The following is a 26,971-nucleotide window of genomic DNA, read 5'->3' on the forward strand; positions in this document are numbered from 1 at the left end:
TCTCCGGGGGGTAGTTACCCAGGGGGTAGTTTTCCGGGGGGTATTTATCCAGGGGGTAGTTTTCCGAGGGGGTAGTTATCCAGGGGTAGTTATCCGAGGGGTAGTTATCCAGGGGGTAGTTTTCCTAAGGGGGAATTGCCCTGGGGGGTGATTGCCCTAGGAGGGTAGTTGTCCGGGGGGTAGTTGTCCTAGGGGGTAATTACCCTGGAGGGTAATTGCCCTTGGAGGGTAGTTGTCCGGGGGTAGTTGCCCTAGGGGGGAATTGTCCTGGGGGGTAATTATCCGGGTGGTAGTTATCCGGAGGGTGGTTTTCCAGGGGGTACTGTTCCTAGACCCCAAAATAAAGATCAGAGTCTGCAGAACAATTTACCGTGACTTGTAGCCATGATGAATGTATGTACAAGTCGCTACACTGTGAAAACCATAGCCCTGTCAAACTCTCACAAAATCTCGCACGACAAAACACCTTTTGAACGCAAAGATCGTCAACGAGAGTGCTAAATAAATCTTGCCGGATCGGCTCATTAGCATACGTGCTGCGGTCTGACTGAAAATGTTAGGAAGTATATTATTGTTAAGGAATCGATATATGTGACCGTGCACCTCAAAACGAACATAAAGTCGCACACACTGATTTTGAGTGAGGACTGAAAATAAGTGAAATGGGTCAACCTAACCGAACTTGACTTTTTCATATTTTCTGAAAGAGCGGGTCTTCTTTTACATTATGCTAAAATTTGGTATCATAAAACGGACAGGAAAGTGTGTTTTTTTAGCAGTTTATCTCGAACATTTTTGGTAGAATAGTGTGATTAGGTGTGCCTTTAGAATTCTTTTTTCATTTCTGAAAAACCTTGTCCACACTCTTCACTTTCAACTCTAATAACTTTTGAAAGGACAATGCTACTGCTTTGAAAGTTGGCATTAATTATGGACAGAATGTGTTAATGAGGCATGCTTAATTTCAGTTTAATCTGATAATCCCTTCATTGTTGTTACTCTGGTGGTTTACTTCCTCTTTTTTGTCCCATTCATCGCACAGCCAGCACGGTTTGGTAAAGATTAAGCGCTTGAATAGACACTGTACTGCAGAGCCTCTTTTCTCAGTTCACACTTTTCCTGGGTTTGTGCTTTCTTTCCAATATTTAGATAGGTTAGGAGAGTCAATTTGGTTTGAGTTGTACATCTTTTTAAAGCTTAAAGTCTGCTCTTTCAGAATATGGTCTTAACTAAAAATTCATGTCTGGCAACTTTTTGTTTGTTTAGAGGTGCAGGGTCACATATTATCGGAAGTAAAAAAAAAAATAGTTTGACGATGCAATATATTGTTGTCTGATGTCATGCATGCGTGATATATCAAAATAGCTTTGTGGATCATAATATTGATCAGTCCCGCACTGTTCAATATTCACAGCAAAAATAACGCCAAAAATTTAGGTTTTTGTGTGCACCTCCTCGAGTAAACTTTAAATAAACGAATGTTTAAAGCCAGAAAATCGTACTATTTGCTAGAGCAGCTATATATCAAAGTCGTTATTTTGAAAAGTTTCCTCACGAATCAAATTATGAGTGCAATGTATATTTAATTCTTTTTTGTCCCTTTTACATACAGTTTGCATTCTATGTGGTGATTGACTATCACGCGGTGTTCCCAACTAAATTTGCGTGTAAATTCTAAGTTTCTTTCACGGTTTCATGTGCAAACGTCATACCTTTACAGTAATGTAGCAACTGGTCATGACAAAAATGAATAGAAATAGAGTTTTACAATTTATATCAAAGCAAAGCTTGGCATTTTTCTTTGCTCACTATTATGTCCAGCTTAACAGAAATTTGTAGAAGTTATATAGATTGGAAAAACAGAATTCTTTCTCAAAGCATGACTATACCTTCGTGTCTCAGAATAACGTGGCACACAGGGGATATCCACCATGGCAAATAAAGAGTTAATAGCAACCACAGGAAACTGGTGTTTAGTTTGATCAGTATTCGTCGACTCTTTACGTGAGGAAACATTCGTTTGCAAGTCAGTAACCTGGACGCTTTTATTTATTTTGAATTGCCTCTTTGTAAAGCGATGTAGCTTATGGGTTTCTCAGTATGTACTTCTGGATCGTGATTACTAATCACCACAATGATTAATGGCAAGCAGCAATGGACACTTTGATTCAACCTTTACCCTCAGTAACAGCACCTGGAAGAGTAAGTGTATAATAAAGATAACGTTGAACGAGAGATCATCCACCAATCATGGCAATAATATCTTGACATATCACGGCAAAATGAATCCCTATCACGCTGTAAAAAAAAGAGAGAGAAGAAATCATACAAACCATTCCGCGTTATAGTAAAATTGATAATATTATACGATGATTTACTGGTTTCTTACAATCTTGTCATTTATCTGATCCTGACGTATAGTGAATTCGATACTGGTATCTGCAGAGTCGATACATCGTCAGCGCATCCAGGCGCAAACGTCTCTTTTGCAGTGTAATAACATATCGTACACTTGTCTTACACTCTTCCCGCCGGCAAGGGTATCATCGTTAACAGCACGTCTTGTTACCAATGCTACATTGCGTTCGTTCCAGCGAATTCCCTTCATTTTTTATTTATTTTTCTTGTGTATATGCTAGTGGTCACAACCCTGGAATTTTAAAATAATGAAATTGCACTAATTCGTTGTTACTGATAACAATGCCAATGACGAGCAAGTTTTGATACAAACAATACGATATTTTCAGCATTCCATTCATTGTCTCTCCTGCGTATAGCTGCAGAAGTGAGACGTTCGTATAGGCGTCATTTTTCAGTGGTCTTCATCATTGTCGGCGTCGTCAACAATTTAGTGTACTCTAAATAACTTTTCACAGCTTTGAGCTCTGACCACCAAACTCACATTAAAGAGATCGTATAGTTTTGGTTGAGACCTAATTTCTGATTTCTAACATTTTTTGGTAAGATAATGAGAAACATCCTATGAAATATGAAAGAGCATGTAATTCTATGAGGAATTCAACGTTTATTTGATGAAAATTGGTTTTGAAATGGCTGAGATATCCAAAACAGAGTGATTCTAATAAGTGTGGGACCCACACTTTATTACGATCGCTTTGTTTTACTTTGTTTTTGGATGTTTCAGACACTCCAAACCCGATTTTCATCAAATAAACTGTGAATCCCTCTGAAAATGGTATGCTCTGTACTATTTCATAAGTGCTTTCTTGGTATCTCGCAAAAAGTTAAAAGCCTATTTCTCATCTCCACCAATACTGCACTGTCCCTTTAAAGGTACATGACCTGACATTGCTGGTCAAGTTTGAATATCGGTGAAGTCCAATGGTAAACAAGTCAATAAGCTTGCCCTGATTGCTGATAAGCAATCACATAAACACAGTATTGTGGTTGTCTCTCAATTATTTTTTTTTCACAGATCTGAGCTATGATCACTAAACTCACACCGCAGGTAAATAACCTAAAGATACCGGTTAAGTTTGAACATGGGTGAAGTTCCAAAAGGTCAACGGTCAATGCATTCTTGTATAGGGTACATCATAAACTAGATGCATGCCGAATTTGGCGACAATCGACTATTCAATGACCGAGATCTTATCGGGAGGGGGCATCATGCCCCTCCCCCTCCCCCTGTCCTCAAAACATCCAAAATAGCCCAGTCTTTTTAGGGTTAAAACTTATGTTTGTTAAGTGCTTTATATTCATCTGTCTCCGGTAGAGCTGAAGTCACGAAAATGACTGTAATCTAGGAATTCAGTGTGCTATACAATTCTTTTTTTTTAATTGCCCTTATAATCTTATGATGCACTTTGTGCCTTACTACACCCTCATTATGTGCGTTGACACAGTACTACAAACACATCCATTTAGGTTGACCAAAGTGAACAGAAATGTTAATACCTTTTAATAACTCCGTTAATGCAGCAGAGTTTACTTACCGAACACACGCTCTGGAGAATGTAGGTAAAATTACTATCACATATGACACATGAGAAATAATGACGTGATGATGATTTATATATACCTGTTTCACAATTGCTGCCTTTAAAACCAGGTCGACAAACGCATTCTCCCGTAACATGGTGACAAACGCCCCCGGCGTAACAGTCTGGACAGTCATTCAAACAATCTAGCCCATACTTCTTAGACGGACAATCTGTGTCATAGAAAAATAGTCTGGTCATTGTGATATAGGATATGTCATTTATTTTTTTTAAACTATAGCTCGTTATGAGCAGAAACGGGTGCAAATTAAATGAAAAGCCTCTTTGTATGGTAAAACATGAGTGGTGTTTGTCATTAATAATGGTAACACGAAAGTCGCCTCCAACGACAGTTTAGTTGGGACATGAAAAAAAAAAATCAACTGACACTTCCATACCAACGTCAACATACGAAAATGTTTACATACGGATACTTCATAGCCAATGATTATGCTAACCTATAATCATAGAAGAAAAAGAATGCATTGAATACATGACTATGAAAACTAGACAAGCATCATAAACCTACTTGCCCAGAAGAATTCATTCACATTTAACTGCGTTACTAATTTTCTACAGACGTAGAACTTGAGGGAAATCATCATTATTACTGATTTTATTTCTCTCATGAAGTAACCGTCGATTTATGATATGGTTTTTGCTCCTTAAGATCATAAACTCTTTCAAATTTAATAGGTAATGTTTATTGTTTTGGTCTTTTCTGGTGTAGAAAAAAAAATATGAAATTGAAAGTTGCTTAAGAAAGTTAACAAACGTTTCGGCTTCTTAGTTGCCCTTATTGTATTGTACGCTCCTCTCATCGTTTGCCTCTTTGTGTCAATTATCAGGGTCATTCGTTATGATCCACTATCAAAGGAAGATGGTCTTTGGATGTATAAGTTCACTTCTTCACTGCGTCATGTAGGCCTAACCACACATTTGTTAAGAATCGTTAGTGATTACATTGGCAGAAAGTGTAAGTAAATTATTCTACAACGTATAGGCTTACCGGTAATAAAAAGCCGCATTATGGCATGCTGTCCATTTTCTCTGTTGCCGTCAACGTAGCATTCATAAATGCCTTCATCTGACTTCCTGACGTCGGTTAGTGTCAGAGACGTTGACCCTTGCCACTCATTTATGACATCGCCTCCGTTACGCCGCCATTGGAGCGTTGTCTGATCCACTCCGCTTTTCACTTGGACAGTGAGACTGATAGTTTCACCCGCTCCAACTGTGTATGACAATTTATCTGCCCAAACCTCAGAAAGAGAATCTGGAACAAATTTGTAAACACATGAGAAAGTTGTCATGTCATATTATTTTCCTACATTACAACATTTCGATAGTTTTGAGCAGTTAACAGTCCTGTTTTGTGGACTGCTCTGCAATCTCTCTGTTGTTGTTTTTTTCTGTCTTGCCATTATTAGCACAAGCATTAAAAACATACTTAAAAAATAATCTAAAAAAAAAAAAAAAACTGCAAAGGATGGCTCAAGCGATGCAATAAGAAAGCCAGAAATTCAAGTTTAAGGAAATCGGTTATGAGAATTATATCGGGCCAAACATATCAGAGATTGGGACCTATGCTTTGAAACGCAATGGGCTAGGTCAAAACACCATCGGAGAAACGCGATTCATGAAGATAGAAAAAAAGTTTGGAATTTCAAAACATTTCAAATCATTGAAATTTGGACAAAGGCATCACTATTTTGAACAATTCCCGTTCACAGGTAAATCGCCGTAACTTGCCGTTTTCCCACGTTCATAATAGATGGTTTGTGTTGTACCCACACTGGGACAAAAAACAAACAAACATATAAACCACCTGTGCAACTACAATAAAAGGATTATCACTATATGAGCTGGAATTCAGCATGCTTTATGAACACATTCCGTCCATGATTAGTGCCAACTTTCAAAGCAGTAGCATAATCCTTTCAAAAGTTTTTCAAGAGTTTTTCAAGAGTTCAAAAGTTTTTTCAAGAGTTTAAAGTAAATAGTGTGCAAAGGATTTTCAAGAAATGAAAGGGGGCATCGAAGACATAATTGATCAGACTTTTCTCTACACACACACACAAAAAAAAAAAGTTTTTGAAAAACTGTTGAAACCTCATTTTCCAGTTAATTTTTTGATCCCAAACTTATAAAGATTGTGAAAGGAAAAGCTTTTTTTTTCAGAAAATACGGAAAAAAATAGAAATTGACGTGGTTGACCCTTTTCACATTTGTAAGTCCTCATTTATGAAAATCAAGGGGTGCGATATCTTGGAAGGTAGGGTCGATGAACTGAGTGTTCAATTGGCTGCTCGTATTTGAGGTTTGAATGCGCGCGCTTTAAAAATGCGTGCTTTTGAAGTTGAAGTTGAAGTTGAAGTTTATCAACTTAACGACCCTCGAGGGGTATGGGAGTACAACACCAATTACGTAATTTACAAGTTACAAATAAATCTATATGATATTTAATTTATTTATCAATACATTGACATTTGTTCTAGTTTCGTATAGGGCGAGCGCGCGTCGCGCACCTGGAGGTTGATGACGTAGCAAAAAACTTTTGTTTTATTGGGAGAGTTAGCTAGCATGAATGTCTGAGTTGATATCGTAAATATGGAAGAACTAGATCAGTGGTGGAAAAAATAAACTGTTTGAGCTTTGTTCAGATTTCTTTAAGTAACTTGATGTATTGTTGTCTTACTTCGACGTGACTTAATTTTAATGGAGAAACCGATAATCTTTCACCAACTTTCGTTTTTTATGTCTTTTGGATTGAATAGAAATTAACAGTTTATGTATATCATACACATAATCAATAAGTAGCTTTTTTAATTACAGAATGTCGTCTCTAGTCGTTGCTCTCTTAATTTGATGTGAATGGAAATAGTGTACAACCATGCTTTATGTGATTGATTTTGGATGAACTTTTGCCAGTCTTATAATATTTACCATTAATAATTATGTATAGTGTTTCAAACAAGTTTAATGCGAACTGTATGTAAGACTGAAAAAGCATGGTAAAATATTGCGGTTTTAGCCTCTGGTGGTGGGAGGTTGATTTTTTGTGTGCCATCTTATAACTAAGTGTCATTTGGGCTGGCATGTCAAATTCGTCTTTAATGAACGTTGCACAGGTTAGTGATACACCAATGTTTGTGTTTAGGGTTTGTGCTGAGCACGCTTTAGGGTTTCTTTTAGCATGTTATGATCCATAACCTTTAGCATGGCCACCTGTCCGATAGATCTTGGTCACTACTACAACGGACATTCCGCACAGTCCATTTTCCTCTGTTCATATTCAACACATAGCTTGCAGCGACAAGCCATGTCTTGAATGTGAAGAGAGAAAATGGATAATGGGATAGCCTTTGTGGGACTGACCAAGCTAACGACAACATGGCCACGTTGAAGGTTATAGAACATTAAAGGTTAAAGGTGCTGTACAGTACTGGTTGGGGCGGGGATTCAGGTTTATAACATTCCTAAGTGGGATAATGAGAAACCTCTTATGAAATATGAAAGAGTATGTAATTAAAGAAGGATTCAACGGTTATTTGATGAAAATTGGTCTTCAAATGGCTGAGATATCCAAAAAAAGTGATAATAATAAAAGGCGACAGGTCACGTCTTTTATTAGGATCTCTTTGTTTCACATTTGTTTTTGGATATCTCACCCATTTCAAAACCGATTTTCATCAAATAAACTTTTGATACCCCTTAAAATTGCATGCTTTTTGACATCTCATAGAGTGGTTTCTGAATATCTTGCAAAACGTTAAAAGCTAATAAAAGAGGGGCCCACACTCTACAAGCTCTGTCTTTTTAGTGGGTCCCTCCGTTTTTTTTCACACAGTGCATATATTGAAAACTATTTCACTTTCGTTATCTTAGCAACTATTGCAATGTATCGCTACTGTTATTTTTTTTTTTGCTATTATTGTTGTTTTCTCTGTACAATTGTATGCATTGATTTTGTCACTTAAGAAAGTGAGATTTATGTTTGTGTTATACATTGTGGTAAAAACGAATAAATATGAACTTGAACTTGAACTTGAACTTGAAGCTAAATCCTTACCTTAACCTTTAACCTGTCTCTTTAAAAGACACAGTAACACAAACCTGCAGTCGTGCAGGCTGGCCTGTCAATTTGAACACTTTTATTGACAGATGTCATCCACTCAGTGAGACATTTATTTTTCCTACATGTGACACTCAAACTTGGAAAAATGCAATTGTCATTGTTGCATTTAAAGGTCATGGGCTCAGTCATGCATGACACTACAAGTCAACATAATTCGGCACCAGTGGAAGTAAGAAGAGTTCTCCTTTTCTCATTATATTATTGCGCTCTCCATAGCTGATAATTATGAAATGGTAGCCCTCCAAAGTTGGATCACCCCATTTTTTTTTTATACGCGCAGTATTCCAACAAACTGAAGCCTACCGCAGAAGGATATATACTATTTTTATTTTGTTTCCACGAGCATTCTAACTCAACGCAAGCAAGCGTTTTGTTTATGTAACGAAGGGAAAAGAAATCAACTCTTACCACCTCGATGTTCGTTAATCATGACAACCTTTTCTGTCCTTCCCTTGTAGCTTACAGCTGTCCTGAATGCCCCAGCTCTAGCATCTCCTCCACTTTGCGCGAAGAAAGTCGCGCGCAAGCTCTTAAACTTATTTCTTATCGGAAATGTCATCACGAGAGTGTTGCTTGGTAAGCCTGAATCCTGCCACTTTGATGTCCCTGCCACAGTCACCCCATGACCAGTTTCCCCCGGTCCGGTGTCCACCTCTCGTCCGATGTAATGCTCGATGGACGGCTCACCTAGGTCTTCCATCATATATGGGCCAATGATATTATTGACGCCATTATAAACTCCGGCATTATGATTGAACGCCGTCACATCAACAATGTGCACTGCGTGGGAATGAAAAAAAGAAAAAAGAGAATGCATCTTGTAAATGAATGATATGTTACCCCACATTGACGTAAATAAACACCGATTATTCGGTGTTTTAATAGTAGTAATGCAAAATCATAGGCATTCCTACATAGGCAAAACTCGAACCAACGACCTCCTGATTACTAGACAGGCGTCATATCCATTGTGACTACCGAGCTTCCGTCAAAAAAAAAAAAAAACAGTAATGGTTCTGATCTCTCATGAATTTTTGAACATGTACAAACATCGCGGACTTCCCTCGCCATGTCTTTTGTTACTCACATCAACATTATTGCATCAATATCACAGAAACATGCTGAGTGGAGGGGAAGGTGCATTCCAGTGTCTTTTGTTAAACAGTTTACCATCCTTTAGCAATGATTGACAGATGAGATCATCTGAGAAATAATTGGTTCGGAAGGATCTTTTTTTTTGGTGGGAGTTCCAGAGTATTAAATCAGATGAGAAATAGAATAAACGCACATTAAATATGTATATATATATATATATATATATATATATATATATATGGAATGTTTCTAGATACTCCTTTCACCGCAAAATTGATGTTGAGGGTATCATAATCAACACAGATCAGCATGTACTGAGATTTCAGGGCCCGTTTAAGGCAACTCGCCATAACTCACGATAACTCGCCACTACAACTCGGCTAATTGAGTAAAAGATAACGTGTGCGAATTAACGCAAGTTAAAGCTCGCCCTAGCTCGTCATCACTCGATATTTCAACTCGGATAAGTTCAAACATAAATGCAGCAGCGGGTAGTTTTCCCCAAGTTGTTGTCGACGTCCAATCTGAGTATGTATGCCAATGTTATTACTAAAATACTGAGTAATCGGTATTTCGTCGACTTCACTCGGCTATTAAAGTGGGAAAACCAAGGTTTCCACCGAGAAGAAGAATGTAATTATAAAAGATCAAAGTTTATTTGATGGAAACTGGTTTTAAGATAGATGAGATATATAAAATCAAATTGATCTTGATCGCATGTTAGGGCCCACCTTCTATATGGACCATTTTGTTTGGGATATCTCAGGCACATCAAAAATAATTTTCATCAAATTACCCACTAACCGAACGTAAACTAGTCTGCTATTCTGAAAAACTCCGAATATTTCTGTTTAAAGGCTGTTTAATTCTGAACATGTTATTTGGTGAAAATTGGCTTTAAATGACTGATATACCAAAGTGTGGTTACCTTTTTTAGTAGGATCATATGTGACCCTGTATCACAAAACCAACGCAACGTCACAAGACATGAATTTTAAGTTAGGGCAAATTCTAAAAGAGCAGTCTCTAAGCTTTAAAATGATGTATCATTCAATTCAAGTGGACTCTCCTAAATTATCTAAATATTGTTAAGAAAGCACACAATCTTGAAAAGTGTAAACTTAGAAAGGAGCCTCCGAAGAACAAAAATCTATTCAAAGTCTTTACCAAACCTTGCTAGTTGTGTGATGAATGGGACAAAAACAGCCTGTTAAACACTGGAACAACAACAATGAAATAATTATCAGATTAGACTGACATCGAGAATGCCACATTAATATATTCTGCCCATAATATATGCCAACGTTCAAAGCAGTCGCATTATCCTTTATCCTATTAACCCTAAAGTTATGAAAGATGTAAATGAAGAGTGTTCAATGGATTTTCAAGAAATTAAAAGGGGCGCTATAGACATACCTGATATCACACTTTACAGAAAAAAGGGTTGAAGAAAAACTGCTGAAACACACTTTTCCATTCACTTAATGATCCCAAATTTACTAGTAATGTAGAAGATAAGCTCTTTTTGACATGTGAAAAACTTTAGATTGACTAGGTCGACCCGTTTTATCTGTTTGGGTACTCATGAAAAATCAAGAGGTGCGACTATTTGTTGGTTTATGATATCTCAACTCTTTCAAAATCGAGACCATCAAGATTTTCTCCTAGAACTGCATTCTTTTTCGAATCTCATGTAAGCGGTTCCACCTTATCTTTCAAGAAAGTCAAAAATATGAAACCCCCTTCCAACCAAAACTACACTTACCCCTTTCAAGTATATCATACGAGTTCTATGCGAGTTTCCATGAGTGCAGTTCGAGCACATCGAGTGTGGAGTTTCAGATCAGATAGAGTTGCCTATGAGATTTGGGCAATTTTCAGATGGAGTAAGGCGAATTCAACGAATTTCGCATGATCCTATTCAGAGCACCTTATGTATGCTAGCTGGTCTAATTTTTTTTAAGTGATTTTCATTTTTCCGCAAACATTTTCAAGCTAAAATGCATCTTTTCAAGATGTTAAAGATCAAACTAAAGGGTTCAAAATTAGAGTGTCCTCTGAAGATGCCATTGAGAGGAACTTGCTTGAGATAAGGAGTATGGTTTCACGCAGTAAATTAGCAAGATTTTATTCCGGGAGTTCTTTTATGTACATTTATATTTTAAAACAAACAAACAAGGAAGAAAGAACAAGAGAAACCTGTACACATTAAAAGCACATCAGTATCAAAACCACTGTGATTATGTTTTATAATTCCAAGCAAAATTCATTGCTTTAATATTATATACCAAATCATGAAGAGTTTGTTAGCCAAAAAAATACCAAAAAAAAAAAAAAAAACCCCGATAAGTCCATTTCGGAAGATTTTGAAGTGCGGTCTCTGTCATTAAAGATAACAAAAAGTTTTGGTACCTGAAAAGTTTCCCTGAATTTCCTTGTCTTGGTTTGTGTTTCACATTAAAGGACGTTGTCTGTGAGAATTACTCGCCCCAAAGTGCTCTCATGTCATAGTAATCATGCAATAATGGTTTCGTACCAGAGCCGTCGCCGTACAGCGTCGATAAATATTGTACGAAACCATTGACTGCGACTAGCAGCGTGCAGCCCATTGTACGCATAGCTAACTGCGACCAGCAGCCCCATACGCATAGCGTAATGGGGCTTCGCATTGTAGCATTCAGGATCATGACAGAATTAGTATCGCGGGTAAATGTCAACTTAAAATCCAAAAATTTCTTCGATTTGAAGACTTACCAATTAATTTGAAATATTGAAAACAGGCTTCGAACAACGTTTGGTTCTGCCAATAGTCCCTTTCTTTTCGAATTGATGACTGAATGTGACTCGGTCGAGAGGACCTTGGGAGAGCTACATACACTGACTACTACGGCCAGCGCATGAGCACACAAACATCTTATCCGTTGATGGCTTTGAAATTTGTGCGCATGTGATGTGTATTATCTCATACAAAGGAACTTTGAAGAAAACCTCAAGAAAGCTGTTTAAGTTATCGTTCCAATTATGTTTCATTATTTGAAGGAATTTAATATTTCATAAATTAATATCTATATGAACTATCCCCGTTTTCCTGGAACAATTCTCAAATGCAGAACTCATATTTATTTTAGTGGAGACTACATTGTACAAAATATTTGACCCATTGTAAAGAAAAAAAGAGAAAAAAATAATAATGCCATATGAGTTGTAATCAACAATGTTAACATTGATTAGATTATAATCAGGCACATAAACACATTCGTTACAAACATCATTATCTGTATAGATAATGAACACTGTATGGGTCCATGCACTGTAGGTGTTATACATTCATATCATGTTTCGTATCGTCACGCAAATAAGGATTGCGTATGAGGAGTCTGCCAAATATGAACGTGACCTTTTAGCAGCCTCCTCCATTTTCAAAAAAAAAAATATGAAGGATTGCGTATGATTAGTCTGCCAAATATGAACGTGACCTTTTAGCAGCCTCCTCCATTTTCAAAAAGAAAAATTATTCGGTTTGTCATAAACGCATAACATTTTACTGGAATTGAGTTCATTGCATTTTTCCCTTATACCAATGTTTAGCATACAATAACGCAATTTACTTCGTACCTTGACATTGGGGGCCGTGCCAGCCTGTCTCACAGCCTCCTTGACCGTCACAGGAACCAGTCACTGGGTCACATTGGTTGGAAGACGCACAGTGACACGTCTGGGTGCAGTCCGCTCCATACGTACCGGCAGCACATACTTAAAAAAAAGAGAGAAAAGTCGTTTTGCAATCATATGTTACATTATCCCCTCAAGTTATTTTGCCAATTACAATTACACACAGACGCAACAAAGTCGTATCCGCGTTCGGGAAAATGTCTGGGTCCAGAAAGTTTCTTCTCTGTTAGGCCTTCAAATAGTTAGGGCATTTTAGAAAATCTCTGGACCATCTGTGAAAAAATTGCTTACCAATAGCTTTCTTCACCAGTGTGTTCATAAAGGTGTCTACTTACACCTCTCAATTAGTTCCAACCCAAATCCTTGTGGAAAATTCTGGGGAGCCAATCAAAGTTGGGCATCCGGAGGGGGGCGGGGCAAAAATGGAAAAATATTTTCCCCCTATATTGGCGTGTGAGATGTCTAACTAGGGGTTTCTTGGGGTGCTGAAGCGATCCCAGCCATTAATTTTGAGTAAAAACTACTATTTGACAGTAAAATAGGCCACGCCTCCTTTTTGCCCCCGCCGAAATACGTAAATATTGGTATTTTTATACATAACTCATTGGGTTGATATAGTGCGTTTTTAGGGTGCACTGAAAACTTTTATGTGCGATGGGAAGTAGTCGTTCCCATTTCTCTTATATCCATTACACCAAATATAATCCTATTTCTGCTGTAAATACTTATTAAATGTTTGATTCTCAATGAGTTCGAACCAACATCCGTGTGGAAAAAAAAACTGGGGGGGGGGGGGGGGGGGGACAGTTAACCGTAGGCAACAAAGGGGGGGGGGGGGGGGTCAAACAATGGGAAAATATTTTTTTTCCCATTGTTAGTAAGTGAGATGTCTAATTAGGGGTTTCTGGAGGTGCTGAATGGATTCGAAACATTAGTTTTGAGTAAAAACTACTACCTGACCATTAAAATGCCTACTTCTTGCACCCGCCGAATAATGTATGATTGGTATTTTTTACGTATCTCAATGAGTTTTGTAATTATAGTGAGTTCTTTAGAATGCTGAATTGAGGTCTATCATTGAATTTGAGCTATACCCACTCTAAAAACAACGTGCAAAACACTGCAACATAAGTGTGCAATTGGAAGTAGTCGTTCCCACTTCTCTTACTTCCATTATGCCCGATTATAATCCAACAGAAATGTATCTCAATAATAAAACCATGCTACTTTTCACTCTACTCCCCGACATCTCCCTCACTGCTCTCATCAGCTGTTTGGTTGATATTCTGGCAAGAGTTACCATGACATGTGTCGCAAGCAGAAAAATACTTGACTCCTTGCTTTATACAACAGCACCTAAGTGTGCTGCAGTCCCGTCACAGTTGCAGCTGACAAATTTCAGAAGATAGTCCTTTGCGATGGGGTCTGTTGAAGGGACCGGTGCGTAATCTTGGTCACCGAGCTTCCATCCGTACTCCAACACATCCAATGATGGTGTTTGCAACATTGGCCAATCTCTGGTTTGGAGATAAGCTCGTAGAGATTGCTGCGTTGCAGCTTCTGTTTTCAGGGGCAGTTTGTCAGGTTTGATGCTTCCAGGAGCAGCCCACTTGCTGAAGATGTCAAATGTCAAGTCTCCTAAGTCTTTGGGTGGTTTTCCATGGAACATGATGTCCAGAAACACATCCACGGCCCTTTCCGCCTTGTCAGTCTCGCAGAGCTTGTTTATCAAAGTTGATTTGCTGAACCCAGAAATCGCTGACACTGTATCGCAGCCAGAGTAGCTGTGCAAGAAGATCAAATACTTTTGGTCTCTCTCTGGGAGGGCCTCCCTGATCTTTGCGATATCATAAGATGTTTCTTTGGCTGTTGTGAGGAAGATGGGGTGGTTTGCAGCATGATGAATCAGCAAAACCATGATGTCGGTGTCTTCAACCCTCACCTCAACAGGAGGATATTTTGCCTCATCTAGAGCTGCCCGATCCATAGCAGTGTCTGCATCATTGTGACATTGCTGTACACTGATCCCATTTCTACTAAATGTCTCAGCAAGCAGCAGAGTGAGCTGGGCCTTGTTGCTCTTGTTGTCGTGGAACTTTTCTCTTGGAACGAGGCTTTTGATGTCTGGGCGAATCAAAATGTCGCAGCATGCATTCTTTGTTCGTCTCAGGTGATCATGGTCCTCAGTGGAGCTGCCGTATCCATCAAAGACCACAGTGATTTGGAGAAACTGGCTCCCCATGGACTTCACAAACTGGAGGTAGCTCTTGGCAATGCCCTTCCAGGTGAGGTTAGCCTCCCACTTGACGTTGTGCAAGAGCCACCCCCATCAATCACCAGACTTGTGCAGGGGGTTTATTCAATGGGTTCCACAAATGCCTTCAGAAATCTTGCTAGTGCAGCCTTGTCTGGCTTTCGCAACTTCTAGTCTTTGTTAAATAGAGACATTGGTGTTGGCGTCAACTCAAATCCAGAACCGTTCGTCCATTCATCTTGGTAGCACTTCAGCAGCACTCCAGAGGACCCAGTCAACGCTGATCAGGCAGAGGAGGTTGGCAGAGCCATGCAGGCCAAGATGAATGGACGAACGGTTCTTGATTCAATGGAAACTTAGCACAAGGTGAAGTCATTAGAGAGCCTCAGAAGTGGACCCAAAGTCAATTGAAAGAAGCTGGTTATTGACTCACTCAAGCTTTTCAACAGTCTAATCATCATCAGTGAGCGTGAAGTCAAGACGAAAGAAACTCTGTGATTTGAGTTGACGCCAACACCAATGTCTCTATTTGACAAAGACCAGAAGTTGCGAAAGCCAGACAAGGCTGCCCTAGCAAGATTTCTGAAGGCATTTGTGGAACCCGTTAAACAAACCCCCTGCACGAGTCTGGTGATTGATGGTGGATGGCTCCGCATGCATAACTTCAAGTAGGAGGATAACCTCACCTGGAAGGGCATTTGTCGAGAGCTACCTAAAGTTTGTGGAGTCCATGGGGAGCCAGTTTCTCCAAATCACTGTGGTCTTTAATGTATACGGCAGCTCCACTAAGGACCATCGTCACCTGAGACAAACAAAGAATGCATGCTGCGACATTCTGATTCGCCCAGACATCAAAAGCCTCGTTCCAAGAGAAAAGTTCCTCGACAACAGTTTAGAGCAACAAGGCCCAGCTCATTCTGCTGCTTGCTGAGACATTCAGTAGAAATGGGATCAGTGTACAGCAATGCCACGATGATGCAGACACTGCAATAGTCCGGGCAGCTCTAGATGAGGCAAAAGATTCTCCTGTTGAGGTGAGGGTTGAGGACACCGACATCATGGTTTTTGCTGGTTCATCATGCTGCAGACCACCCCATCTTCCTCATAACAGCCAAAGAAACATATTATGATAGCGCAAAGATCAGGGAGGCCCTCCAAGAGAGTTACAAGAGTATTTGATCTTCTTGCACAGCTTCTCTGGCTGCGATACAGACGGTCGGCGATTTCTGGGTTCAGCAAATCAACTTTGATAAACAAGCTCTGCGAGACTGACAAGGCGGAAAGGGCCATGGATGTGTTTCTGGACATCCGAGCCAAGAAAGATGATATCATTAAAGTTGGCTGTGAATTAGTTCAAATCTCATGTTCCATGGAAAACCACCCAAAGACTTGCAATGGGAAACTTGACATTTGACATCTTCAGCACGCGGGCTGCTGCTGGGGGCATCTAACTTGAGAAACTGCCCCTGACAACAGAAGCTGCAACGCAGCATTCTCTACGAGCTTATCTCCAAACCAGAGATTGGCTAATGTTGCAAACTCCATCATTGGAGATCTTGGAGTACGGATGGAAGCTCAGTGACCAAGGTTACGCACCGGTCCCTTCAACAGACCCCATCGCAAAGGACTATCTTCTGAAGTTTGTCAGCTGCAACTGTGACGGGACTGTAGCACACTTAGGTGCTGTTGTAAAAAGCAAGGAGTCAAGTATTTTTCTGCTTACGTCAAATGTCGTGGTAACTCTTGCCAGAATATCAACCAAACAGCTGATGAGAGCAGTGAGGGAGATGTCGGGGAGTAGGGTAAAGTACCAAGGTTTTAATATTGAGATACATTTCTGTTGGATTATAATGGGGCATAATGGAAGTAAGAGAAGTGGGAACGACTACTTCCAATTCCACACTTATGTTGCAGTGTTTTGCAAACTGTTTGTAGAGTGGGTATAGCTCAAATTCAATGATAGACCTCAATTCAGCATTCTAAGGAACTCATTATAATTTTAAACTCGCTGAGATACGCACAAAATACCAATAATACATGATTCGGCGGATGCAAGAAGTAAGCGTGGCCTATTTTAATGGTCAGGTAGTAGTTTTACTCAAAACTAATGTTCAGAATCCATTCAGCACCCCCAGAAACCGCTAATTAGGCATCTCAGATGTTAATACTGAAAAAATTCCCATTGTTCGACCCCCCCCCCCCTTGTTGCCTATGGTTTATCCGTCCCCCCCCCCCAGTTTTTTTTTTTCCACACGGATGTTGGTATATTTAGTGTAATGGACGTAAGAGAAATGGGAACGACTGCTTCCCATCGCACATAAATGTTTTCAGTGCACCCTAAAAACCCACTATATCAACCCAATGAGATATGAATATTTACGTATTTCGGCCGGGGCAAAAAGGAGGCGTGGTCTATTTTACTGTCAAATAGTAGTTTTTACTCAAAATTAATGGTTGGAATCGATTCAGCACCCCCAGAAACCCCTAGTTAGACATCTCACACGCCTATATTGGGAAAAATATATATTTTTCAATTTTTGCCCCGCCCCCCCCCCCTCCGGATGCCCAACTTTGATTGGCTCCCCAGAATTTTCCACAAGGATTTGGGTTGGAACTAATTGAGAGGTGTTAGTAGACACCTTTATGAACACACTGGTGAAGAAAGCTATTGGTAAGCAATTTTTTTCACAGATGTTCCAGAAATTTTCTAAAATGCCCTAACTAAAAAGAAGACGAACAGTTTTACATCTTCTCCTTTCCAGACTATTTGATATTTGATATAATGTAGAGTATTTCGTATTTGATGTTCCTCTAAAGAAAGGAAACACTTACGTCACGCATACCGCTTCTCTGTAACAAACTCGTGGTACATCAAACTCCTTTAAAAAAAATGCCTATAAGAACTATGAAGGACAACGAAGTGTGTGCCGAGTGAAAACCAAAAAAATAGAAGTGAAGTAGCGATTACAGAGAGAGAATGCGAGTCGAGTTTTAGCAGCACTCGAAATGACTCGGTAAGAGCTCTTAATGCGAATTAAGACAGCTAGTCACTAGCAAGGTTCCCACTTAGCCGAGTTGGAGTCCCGTGCTGTGCCGAGCTGCGCGAGCTTGAACTCACGTGAACTCGCGTGAACTCGCGTAAAATTTGCCAGTTTTAATGAGCTGCGCATGAGTGATCTACGAGGCAACATCGACTTTACTACGATAGCGGTAGGAGGGATCCGAGCGTGATACGAGTCACACCGATCTTGGGGCGAGTTGTGATGACCTGTGTACGACTTAAATCGAGCTTTCATCGAGTTATAAAGAGCTTGTTACGAGCCCCTTACGAGCCCGTTACGAGTCCGTTATGAGTTCGCGCAATCCCTGTGAAATGTGAGTAATTCCATATCAATAGGTCAGTTCAATGCACTTTGAATAAGCGAACACAAAACTCGTTGTAAGCCGCAGAGCTCGATCTAAACTCGCGCTTAGCTCGAGGGCAACTCCCCCTTATACCCCGTTCCCACTGCCGATCAGATCAACTCGATCAAGCGAGATCAATCCCGATCACCTATTTTTGCCAGAGCAATCCCGACCAAATGCTCGATCGTCCTTCAACACGATCCCTTCCCGACCGCTATTCGATCTTTTACGATCAGCATCCGACCATTCTCGACATCTCCAGAATCTCTCCTCGACAGCCACACAGATCTCTACTCGAACATCCCGATATACACAAACTCAATACACGATCGCTACACGGTCAATACTCGATTTCTACTGGACTTCCTAGACCAGCTCGACATGACTCAATCTGTGTAAGATCTTGCATCGAACGGGTCGGCAGGTTCGTACAGTGATCGGGTGAAGGAAGAATTGGTTACAGTATTCGTTTGGTTATATGAGACAACTCAGTATTTCTGCTTGAATACGGCGTGGCTAAAAAAGAGTGCTACAAACTGACTATTAATTGCAAAAGCATGAATGAACGAAAGAAAGGATTATCTTAAGTATAGGTTTTACCGGCCAATTTCGCCCTTTTGTCAGTCCATTTGATGAAAGGTTCATTCAATTTAGCGAAAATCCTCATCACTGCACATTCGGTCATTCAAAATTGCAAGTTGTTCGTTCAATTTAGCATTCCAATCAATGAGATTTGCACATGTGCCTTTCGAATTCGTAAAACGGGCATTCAAATTGGCACGTGCTCTTCAGTCATTCAAATTCGCCAGCACTGGCGAAAGGGATATTTCAGTCATTCAATTTCGCGTATGGGCAGTCAAATTCCAAACATGTTCATTCAAATTAACGTCATGTCATTTCTTTTTTTTTTTGAAAAGGTGATAACATTTAAAAGCGTATTTCTATGTGACTTATTGTTTCATCCACACACTGTTAAGCAGTAAAAGTATCGTACTTTTTACCATATTATATAACTTTGCTGTTCTGTAACGCCCCTTTTCTTTCATACATGCCATTTTAGGCCTACATGTACCAATACTCTAGTTTAACTTCATCTTCTTACAGTCATGACGGCACAAGTTAGATACAGACGTATTTCTCAAGGGGACAGAAAACGAATTATAGGAATATTTGATGATCATAACCTTGACTTCCTATAACTGGCCGACACACGGAATAAAGCGCTCAACGGCGAGATAAGTTGTGGCCATGCACATGTTGCACTATCTTCGGAATTGAAGAGTCACTAAGCACATTAAAGAGAAAAAAATGTTGCCAAAATCTCTGAAATGAGTACGAAAATATGAAATGTAATGACGCTTGGAAAACAATAACTATGTTAACAAAATAAAGAAAGAAGCAAAAACATGCGTGCTAAATTGACTGCAAAAGATGTTAAATTGACTGCCCAAAAATGAATTGGAATGAACGAGAGCAGCATGTCCGTGGTCACGTGACTATCATTCTAAACTGAATGAACGAATAACCAAATAGTGCTTGTGTTACGAATTTCAATAGAAAAAGTGTTTCTTATAGAATGAGGCTAAAGGTAATTTGAATGCTCCAAAATGAATTTGAATGAAGCGATCATAAAATTAAACTATGCCGAACATGTCATCTTTGGTATATTTTGCTAAATTGAATGCAGCAATTAGGAATTGGACTGACAAAAGCGCGAAATTGGCCGGGAAAACCTATAGTTGATAGAAGAACACTTCATATTTTGAAACCACAATCATCAATTCTCGTGCAGGCGTTTCGATTCTGTAGTCATATTTCCTGAAAAAAAAACGATGACAAAGACTGATCATTACTGTTTGTGAGCCACTCAAAAAGGTACCGAAAATGCATTCTTTTGTATTCATTTATTTTATCCGTTTTCAGTAGCTATTTTTGACGCATTCGTTATCAGTTTTTACGGCTTCACTATTGCTCAGTCAAGTAGGATATCAGTGCGGAAAGTAACAGACTTGTAAATCACAAATTTTCATGGAGATCAAAGCACCTGCACGAAGATTGATTATCATTGTGTCAAATAAAATTTGAGATGTTCTTTCTATTGAATAATGCAACGATTTCATTCAGTCGCTCATATCTTTTTAAGTAAGAGACAGTTTTGTAGCACTCTGTCTGCACCATGTGTAATACCTATAATAGGTTCGTACATATGCATTCGATATTTTCACTGGATGTGAAGAATAGCAAATCTAAGTTTGATGTCTCATTAAAAAAAAAGAAATGTCACACCGCCACGCTTCGTATAAGTGCATGACATATAGGTTGGCTGAAATTAATTTGGTCTAAAATGAAACAAAGGCCTATATGCCCATAAATGCACCATTATATAGAGTTGAAAAAAAATTGACTGTTCTACACCCCAAATGAGTCGTGTTATCTTTGTAATTATTGTTCTCATTATTAAAGAATGAAAAAGTGAATGAAAAATATCTATGTATTCATTGATAAATTATATAGGCCCAAGAGTGTGCAACATAAAATACATGTATCATATGAATTTCTAAATTCATGAAGTGTGCTGATATGTGGAACAGAGTACATTATCATGAAAATAAAATAATATAACATTTTACACTAGCAGAAAAATGATGAAAATCTTGGTTGTTTATTTTTTTTTTGTCAACTCATCCCAGCCAATCGATATCGAGGTGGACTTCAAGCAATGTACATACAACTCTCAATAAAAAAAAGTGTAACATCTACGTAAATAAAAGTAAAGTAAGTCACTGAGCATTTATGAATCTACGTGACAACTACTGTTTTAACACGTCAGCGTAAGAAACAGATTTTATATCAACGTAACCAACTTCAACTTTGAAACAGGCAAGCTAGCAAAAGAATTTAAGAAACATTTCTCAGTTTATAAGTAAAGTATATAATCTAGAAAATTTCCTTTCACGTTACAGTCATATTACCAGAATACCGATTTTTTTCTCAGTTTCAGTTGTGTTTCTTTTCTTATTTCTGGTATTTTTGTCTGGAGAGTCTAATTCTGTCATGTCTGCTGTTTAGGGTTTGTTCTCTTTTCCCTCTCTTCGTGGCCCTTTTCTTTTCTTCAGTGGGCCAGGAGTGGATGAAGAAACTGACGACATTTAACTTTTTAACGTGACCAAGGATTGCATATGTTTTTTCTTAATACCTGAACAATAAATGAGTGCTAAGAAAGTACGTATGCACCTGCTGCAACCACTGTCAAAAAGTGCTCGGTATTTGATCGAGTGCCGGTCGAAGCATGATCGAGTTTAGTCGAGTATCAATCGATAGCAGTCCTGTATCGGTCGTGTAGCTGTCGAGTTATTCATGAAACTGATGAATCCTGGATCGAGATGACCTGAAATCAATCATGTAGCATTCGAGTATAACTCGAGATGATCGGGAACTGAGCTCGGGGAAAAATCCGTCCCGACCACACTAGATTTCTATACGACCGATTCCCGATCAACACGATCTCTTCTCGATCACTACCCGAGCTGTTGGTGTTCGGGCTTCCTACTCGAATATTTTGGACATGTCCAAAATTATCGTGAAGGAAGCAGGAGCGATGCCGATCAAGGTAGATCGACCCCGAATACCAATGCCGAGCGAGCCCGACCAGGCTAAAAAAGCTTGATCGGGATTGATCGAGTTGATCTGATCGGCAGTGGGAACGTACCATTAACTCGCCATAGCTCGCCATGTCAACTCGCCAAAGTGTAAACGCTGCTTTACACAGATCGAGTCATGTCGAGCTGGTCTAAGAGGTCTAATAGAAATCGAGTATTGACCGTGTAGCGATCGTGTAGTGATTGTGTGTAGATCGGGATATTCGAGTAGAGATCTGTGTTGTTGTCGAGGAGAGATTCTGGAGATGTCGAGAGTGGTCGGATGTGGATCGTAAAGGATCGAATAGCGGTCGGGAAGGGATCGTGTTCAAGAACGATCGAGCATGTGGTCGGGATTGCTCTGGTAAAAATAGGTGATCGGGATTGATCTCGCTTGATCGAGTTGATCTGATCGGCAGTGGGAACGGGGTATAAGGGGGAATTGCCCTCGAGTAAGGCGCGAGTGTAGATCGAGCTCTGCGACTTACGAGTTTATCATTAGCTTATTCCCCCTACACATAGTGGTAGTAAGGTCGTAGTGCTCGTATCGCACTCTTCAAAACTCGAGCAAAACTCGCGTATACTTGAAGGTGGCGAATTACGAAGAGTTCATCGCGAGCTTCGTCCGAGTATTGAGAGTTTGTTACGAGTAGTACAAGTATATTACGAGTTTAAAAGAGTTTAGCACGAGTTACTGCGAGTTAGGGAAAATTTTGAACATGTTCAAACATTTTGGAACCACTCACGAGTTCACTGGGAGTTTTGCAGATTGACTACGAGTTACGCGAGTTGTCGCGAGCTATCCCGAGTTACATGAAGAGCTTTACGCGAGTTAGCGCAAGTGTCCCTTTGAGGCAACTCGCCACAACTCGCCAAAGCTCGGCACTGTAACTCTTTAAGTCGGCTAAGTGGGAACCCGCGTATACTGTGTGACATGGGTGCCAGGCGCGTGGGGCTGACAACTCAGTGGAAGAATTCCTCTGAAGAATTCCTCAGAATTCCCACAGAATGCATGTACGGAGACTGCGAAGTACCTGCGTGGGAGTTGCCTGCGAGGTGCTGCGACTAAGGGCTCCCTACTGGCGTTCTGCGTGGACCTCTCCGGACATCCCCGCGACTCACCCGGAAAAAAAAAATTAGGTCATGCTAAAAACTTGGCTGTGGTTAAATTGGACTTGCGTGCGCACCTCCGGGCAACTACGGGCGAGATACGCGCTATGTATTGTCAGGTGTGGAGCTCCGGGTAGCAAATTTGTTTCCCCACAAGTCAACCCTCAAATCTTCCCCCGATACGGTATGCCATACCTTGAGCACGCTCAAAACTTGTTCCGAGTGAGTCGTGGGGGTTCGATCGCTCCCAGAGGTACACGCAGAACACTAGTAGGAGACCCTTACCGGAAGAACCTCGCAGGCAACTACAACGCAGGCACTTCTCAGTATCGTAAGTCGCTTGTAAAACGGATCGGTTCCAAAGCTCTCACGCAGGTCACATGGAATACACGTACGTACAAGGTACTAGTAAGTAGTACGCGTCTAGCAGGTAAGAAACAAGTGCTAAACTCACAAACATTCTTGTCCGCACGCGGAATATTCTCCTGCGTGCTGAAAAACCTTCTCGCAGCAAGCCCGCGTAGTTTGCCCGGAAAAGGGGTGACACGGCCTTGAGACTTCTAGAATGTTCTTACGACCCTACGAAATCTACAGAAAAAAAAATCTTACATTGTTCTCACGACTTTCATATTGTCGCCTTAATAATAAAAAGGGTTTGTATGATGAGGAAAAACAAAATCTTAGATAAAACCATCAACAAGGCTGCGAACTTAGAATCCGTTTAAGAAAGGCAAACGATAGTGCTGGTTTCGTATAATTATGTGACCCTGCATCACAAAACGAACAGAAAGTCGCCAGACATCAAATTTTAGTTAAGAGCATGTTCTGAAAGATCAGACGTTAAGCTTTAAAATGATGTATAACTATAAATCAAATGGATACTCTTAACCTATCTAAATATTGGAAAGAAAGCACACACTCAGGAAAAGTGTGAACTGAGAAAAGAGGCTCTGAAGTACAGTGTCTATTCAAGCGGTTAATCTTTACCAAGCCGTGCTCACTGTGCGATGAATGGGACAAAACACAGGATGTAAACCACTTGAGTAACAATAATGAAGGGATTATCAGCATTCCCTATTAATACATTCTGTCCATAATCAATCTCACTTTCAAAGCAGTAGCATCATCCTTTCAAAAGTTAGAGTTGAAAGTGAAGAGTGTGTACAAGGTTTTTAAGAAATGAAAAGGGGACTCTAAAGACGCTCCTAATCAAACTATTCTGCCAAAAAAAAAATGTTCGAGATAAACTGCTTAAAAACATACTTTCCCATCCGTTTTATGATCCCAAATTTTAGCATAGTGCTCTTTCAGAAAATATAAAAAAGTCAAGGTCAGCTAGGTCGACCCATTTCACCTGTTTTCAGTCCTCACGCGAAATCAATGAGTGCGACTTTTTGTTCGTTTTGTGATGCACGGTCACATATGTGACCCTGCACCACGAAACTAACATGCAATCAGTGGCGTATCTAGGGAAAACGGCGCCCGGGGCAAGCGCGCAAATTGCGCCCCTAATTTCTGAAAAAGAATAGTGTTCAACCCCAACCCGATCCCGGTATAGGGACTTTAAGCAAAGTCCACATGATATGCTTTTCAAGCCCTTAAAAGGGGTCTTTTGAGGGTGATTTAAATGTAATGAATTTTGATAAATTTTGGCGAGCGAGCGCAGCGAGCGAGCCGAAAATCTTTGTATTTCAGCTGACAAAACATGGAATTCTTGTCATTTTTTGCTTATCAAATCTTACAATACCTAATCAAGATAGTGACGGCCTTATAGATAACGATTTATCTATACCAAGAAACTGAGTACTTTAAAAGATATTCTAAATCAGGGGGGCATTTCATGAAGCATTTTGTCCGACAACTTGTCGGACAAAATTTGCTTTCAGCCAATCAGAAGCAAGGATTTCAGTAGCTTTTAACAGTTTGTCAGACGACATATCTGACAAATTGCTTCATGAAATGCCCCCATGTACGCGCGAGTGAGCCGAAATTTGTACATTTCCGCGTCATCATCACGTTTTGTTCTTATCTCCTTTTTGTTTTGATAAATTTTGGCGAGCGAGCGCAGCGAGCGAGCCGAAAACTTTTGTATTTCAGCTTACAAAACATGGAACTCTTGTCAGTTTTTGCTTATCAAGTCTTACAATTCTAATCAAGATATAGTGACGGCCTTATAGATAACGTTTTTTACCAACAAACTGAAGACTTGAAAAAATACTCTAAATTAGTACGAGCGAGTGAGCCGAAATTTGTATATTTCCGCGTCATCATCACGTTTTGTTTTTATCTCCTTTTTGTTTTGATAAATTTTGGCGAGCGAGCGCAGCGAGCGAGCCGAAAATTTTTGTATTTCAGCTTACAAAACATGGAACTCTTGTCATTTTTTGCTTATCAAATCTTACAATTCTAATCAAGATATAGTGACGGCCTTATAGATAACGATTTTTGCCAACAAACTGAGGACTTGAAGAAATACTCTAAATTAGTACGAGCGATTGAGCCGAAATTTGTATATTTCCACGTCATCATTACGTTTTGTTCTTATCTTGTTTGATTTTTTTGGCGCCTCCCCCCTCCCCGTATTTTCGAAACCGTTGGCGCCTTCTTTTGATCCAATTGGCGATCGCTTCAGAACGAAAGAAATTGCAGCCGCTGCTCCGTGAAACATTTTGCCTGCTAAACATAAAATGACATATATTGTGTGAACACAATAGACATTGTCATTTTGTCCGCGCCATCATCACATTTTGTTCTCACCTTCTTCTATGTAAAATTTAGAGAGCGAGCGCAGCGAGCGAGCCGAAAATTGTTGTATTTCAGCTTACATAACATGGAATTCTTGTGTGAACACAATAAACATTGTCATTTTGTCCGAGTCATCATTATGTTTTGTTTTTATCTTTTTTTGATTTGGTTTTCTGCCCCCCCCCCCCCTTCCGGTGAGTGGTTTCTTCTTCTTCTTCTTCTTCTTCTTTTTTTTCTTTTTTCCCCCTTTTTTCTTCCTTTTTTTCTTTTTTTTCTTCTTCTTTTTCTTCTTCTTCTTTTTTTTTTTGCGCCCCCAAGGAGTGGCGCCCGGGGCACGTGCCCCCCTTGCCCCCCCTAGATACGCCACTGCATGCAATTGCCAGACATGGATTTTTAGGGCACATTCTAAAGAAGCAGACTCTAAGCTTTAAACTGATGTATAACTCAATTCAAATGGATTCTTCTAACCTTTTTGATATTGGAAAGAAAGCACACACTCGAGAAAGTGTGAACGGAGAAAAGAGACTCTAAAGTACAGGGTCTATTCAAGTGCTTAATCTTTCCTAAAGCCGTGCTACCTGGCAATGATGGGATAAACACATGAAGTAAACGATTGTAGCAACAACAACACAGGGATTATCAGATTAAGCTGAAATGAGGCATGCTCTAAAACCACATTCTGAACATGATATATGTCAACTTTCAAAGCAGTAGCATTATCTTCTCAAAATTTATCAGAGTTGAAAGTAAAGAGGGTGGAAGGATTTTCAAAAAATGAAAGGGGCCTCTAGTTATGAAAAAAAAAGACCTGATCACACTACTCTACCATAGAAAGTGTTTGCAGAAAAACTGCTGAAAACCCACTTTCCCATCCAATTGATCCCAAACTAAAAAAAAAATGATGTAGAAGAAG

At 39.7% G+C, this 26,971-nt stretch overlaps 1 protein-coding gene across 1 annotated transcript in view; it reads right to left on the reverse strand.

Annotated features, from left to right (window-relative positions):
* The window catches only part of LOC139743890 (receptor-type tyrosine-protein phosphatase F-like), a 95,038-nt gene that overhangs the window by 54,209 nt on the left and 13,858 nt on the right, over positions 1–26,971 (reverse strand). Inside the window, exons 6-9 of the mRNA XM_071654358.1 lie at positions 12,850–12,987; positions 8,548–8,919; positions 5,011–5,277; positions 4,043–4,174 (exon numbers count right to left, since the gene is read on the reverse strand). Coding sequence (XP_071510459.1) covers positions 4,043–4,174; positions 5,011–5,277; positions 8,548–8,919; positions 12,850–12,987 — 909 coding nt within the window. The remainder of the gene's footprint in view (positions 1–4,042; positions 4,175–5,010; positions 5,278–8,547; positions 8,920–12,849; positions 12,988–26,971) is intronic.

This window comes from Diadema antillarum, unplaced genomic scaffold, assembly GCF_040938485.1.
Source record: "Diadema antillarum isolate AM-2024a unplaced genomic scaffold, OU_Dant_1.0 seq00001119_RagTag, whole genome shotgun sequence".
Classification (NCBI taxonomy): domain Eukaryota; kingdom Metazoa; phylum Echinodermata; class Echinoidea; order Diadematoida; family Diadematidae; genus Diadema; species Diadema antillarum.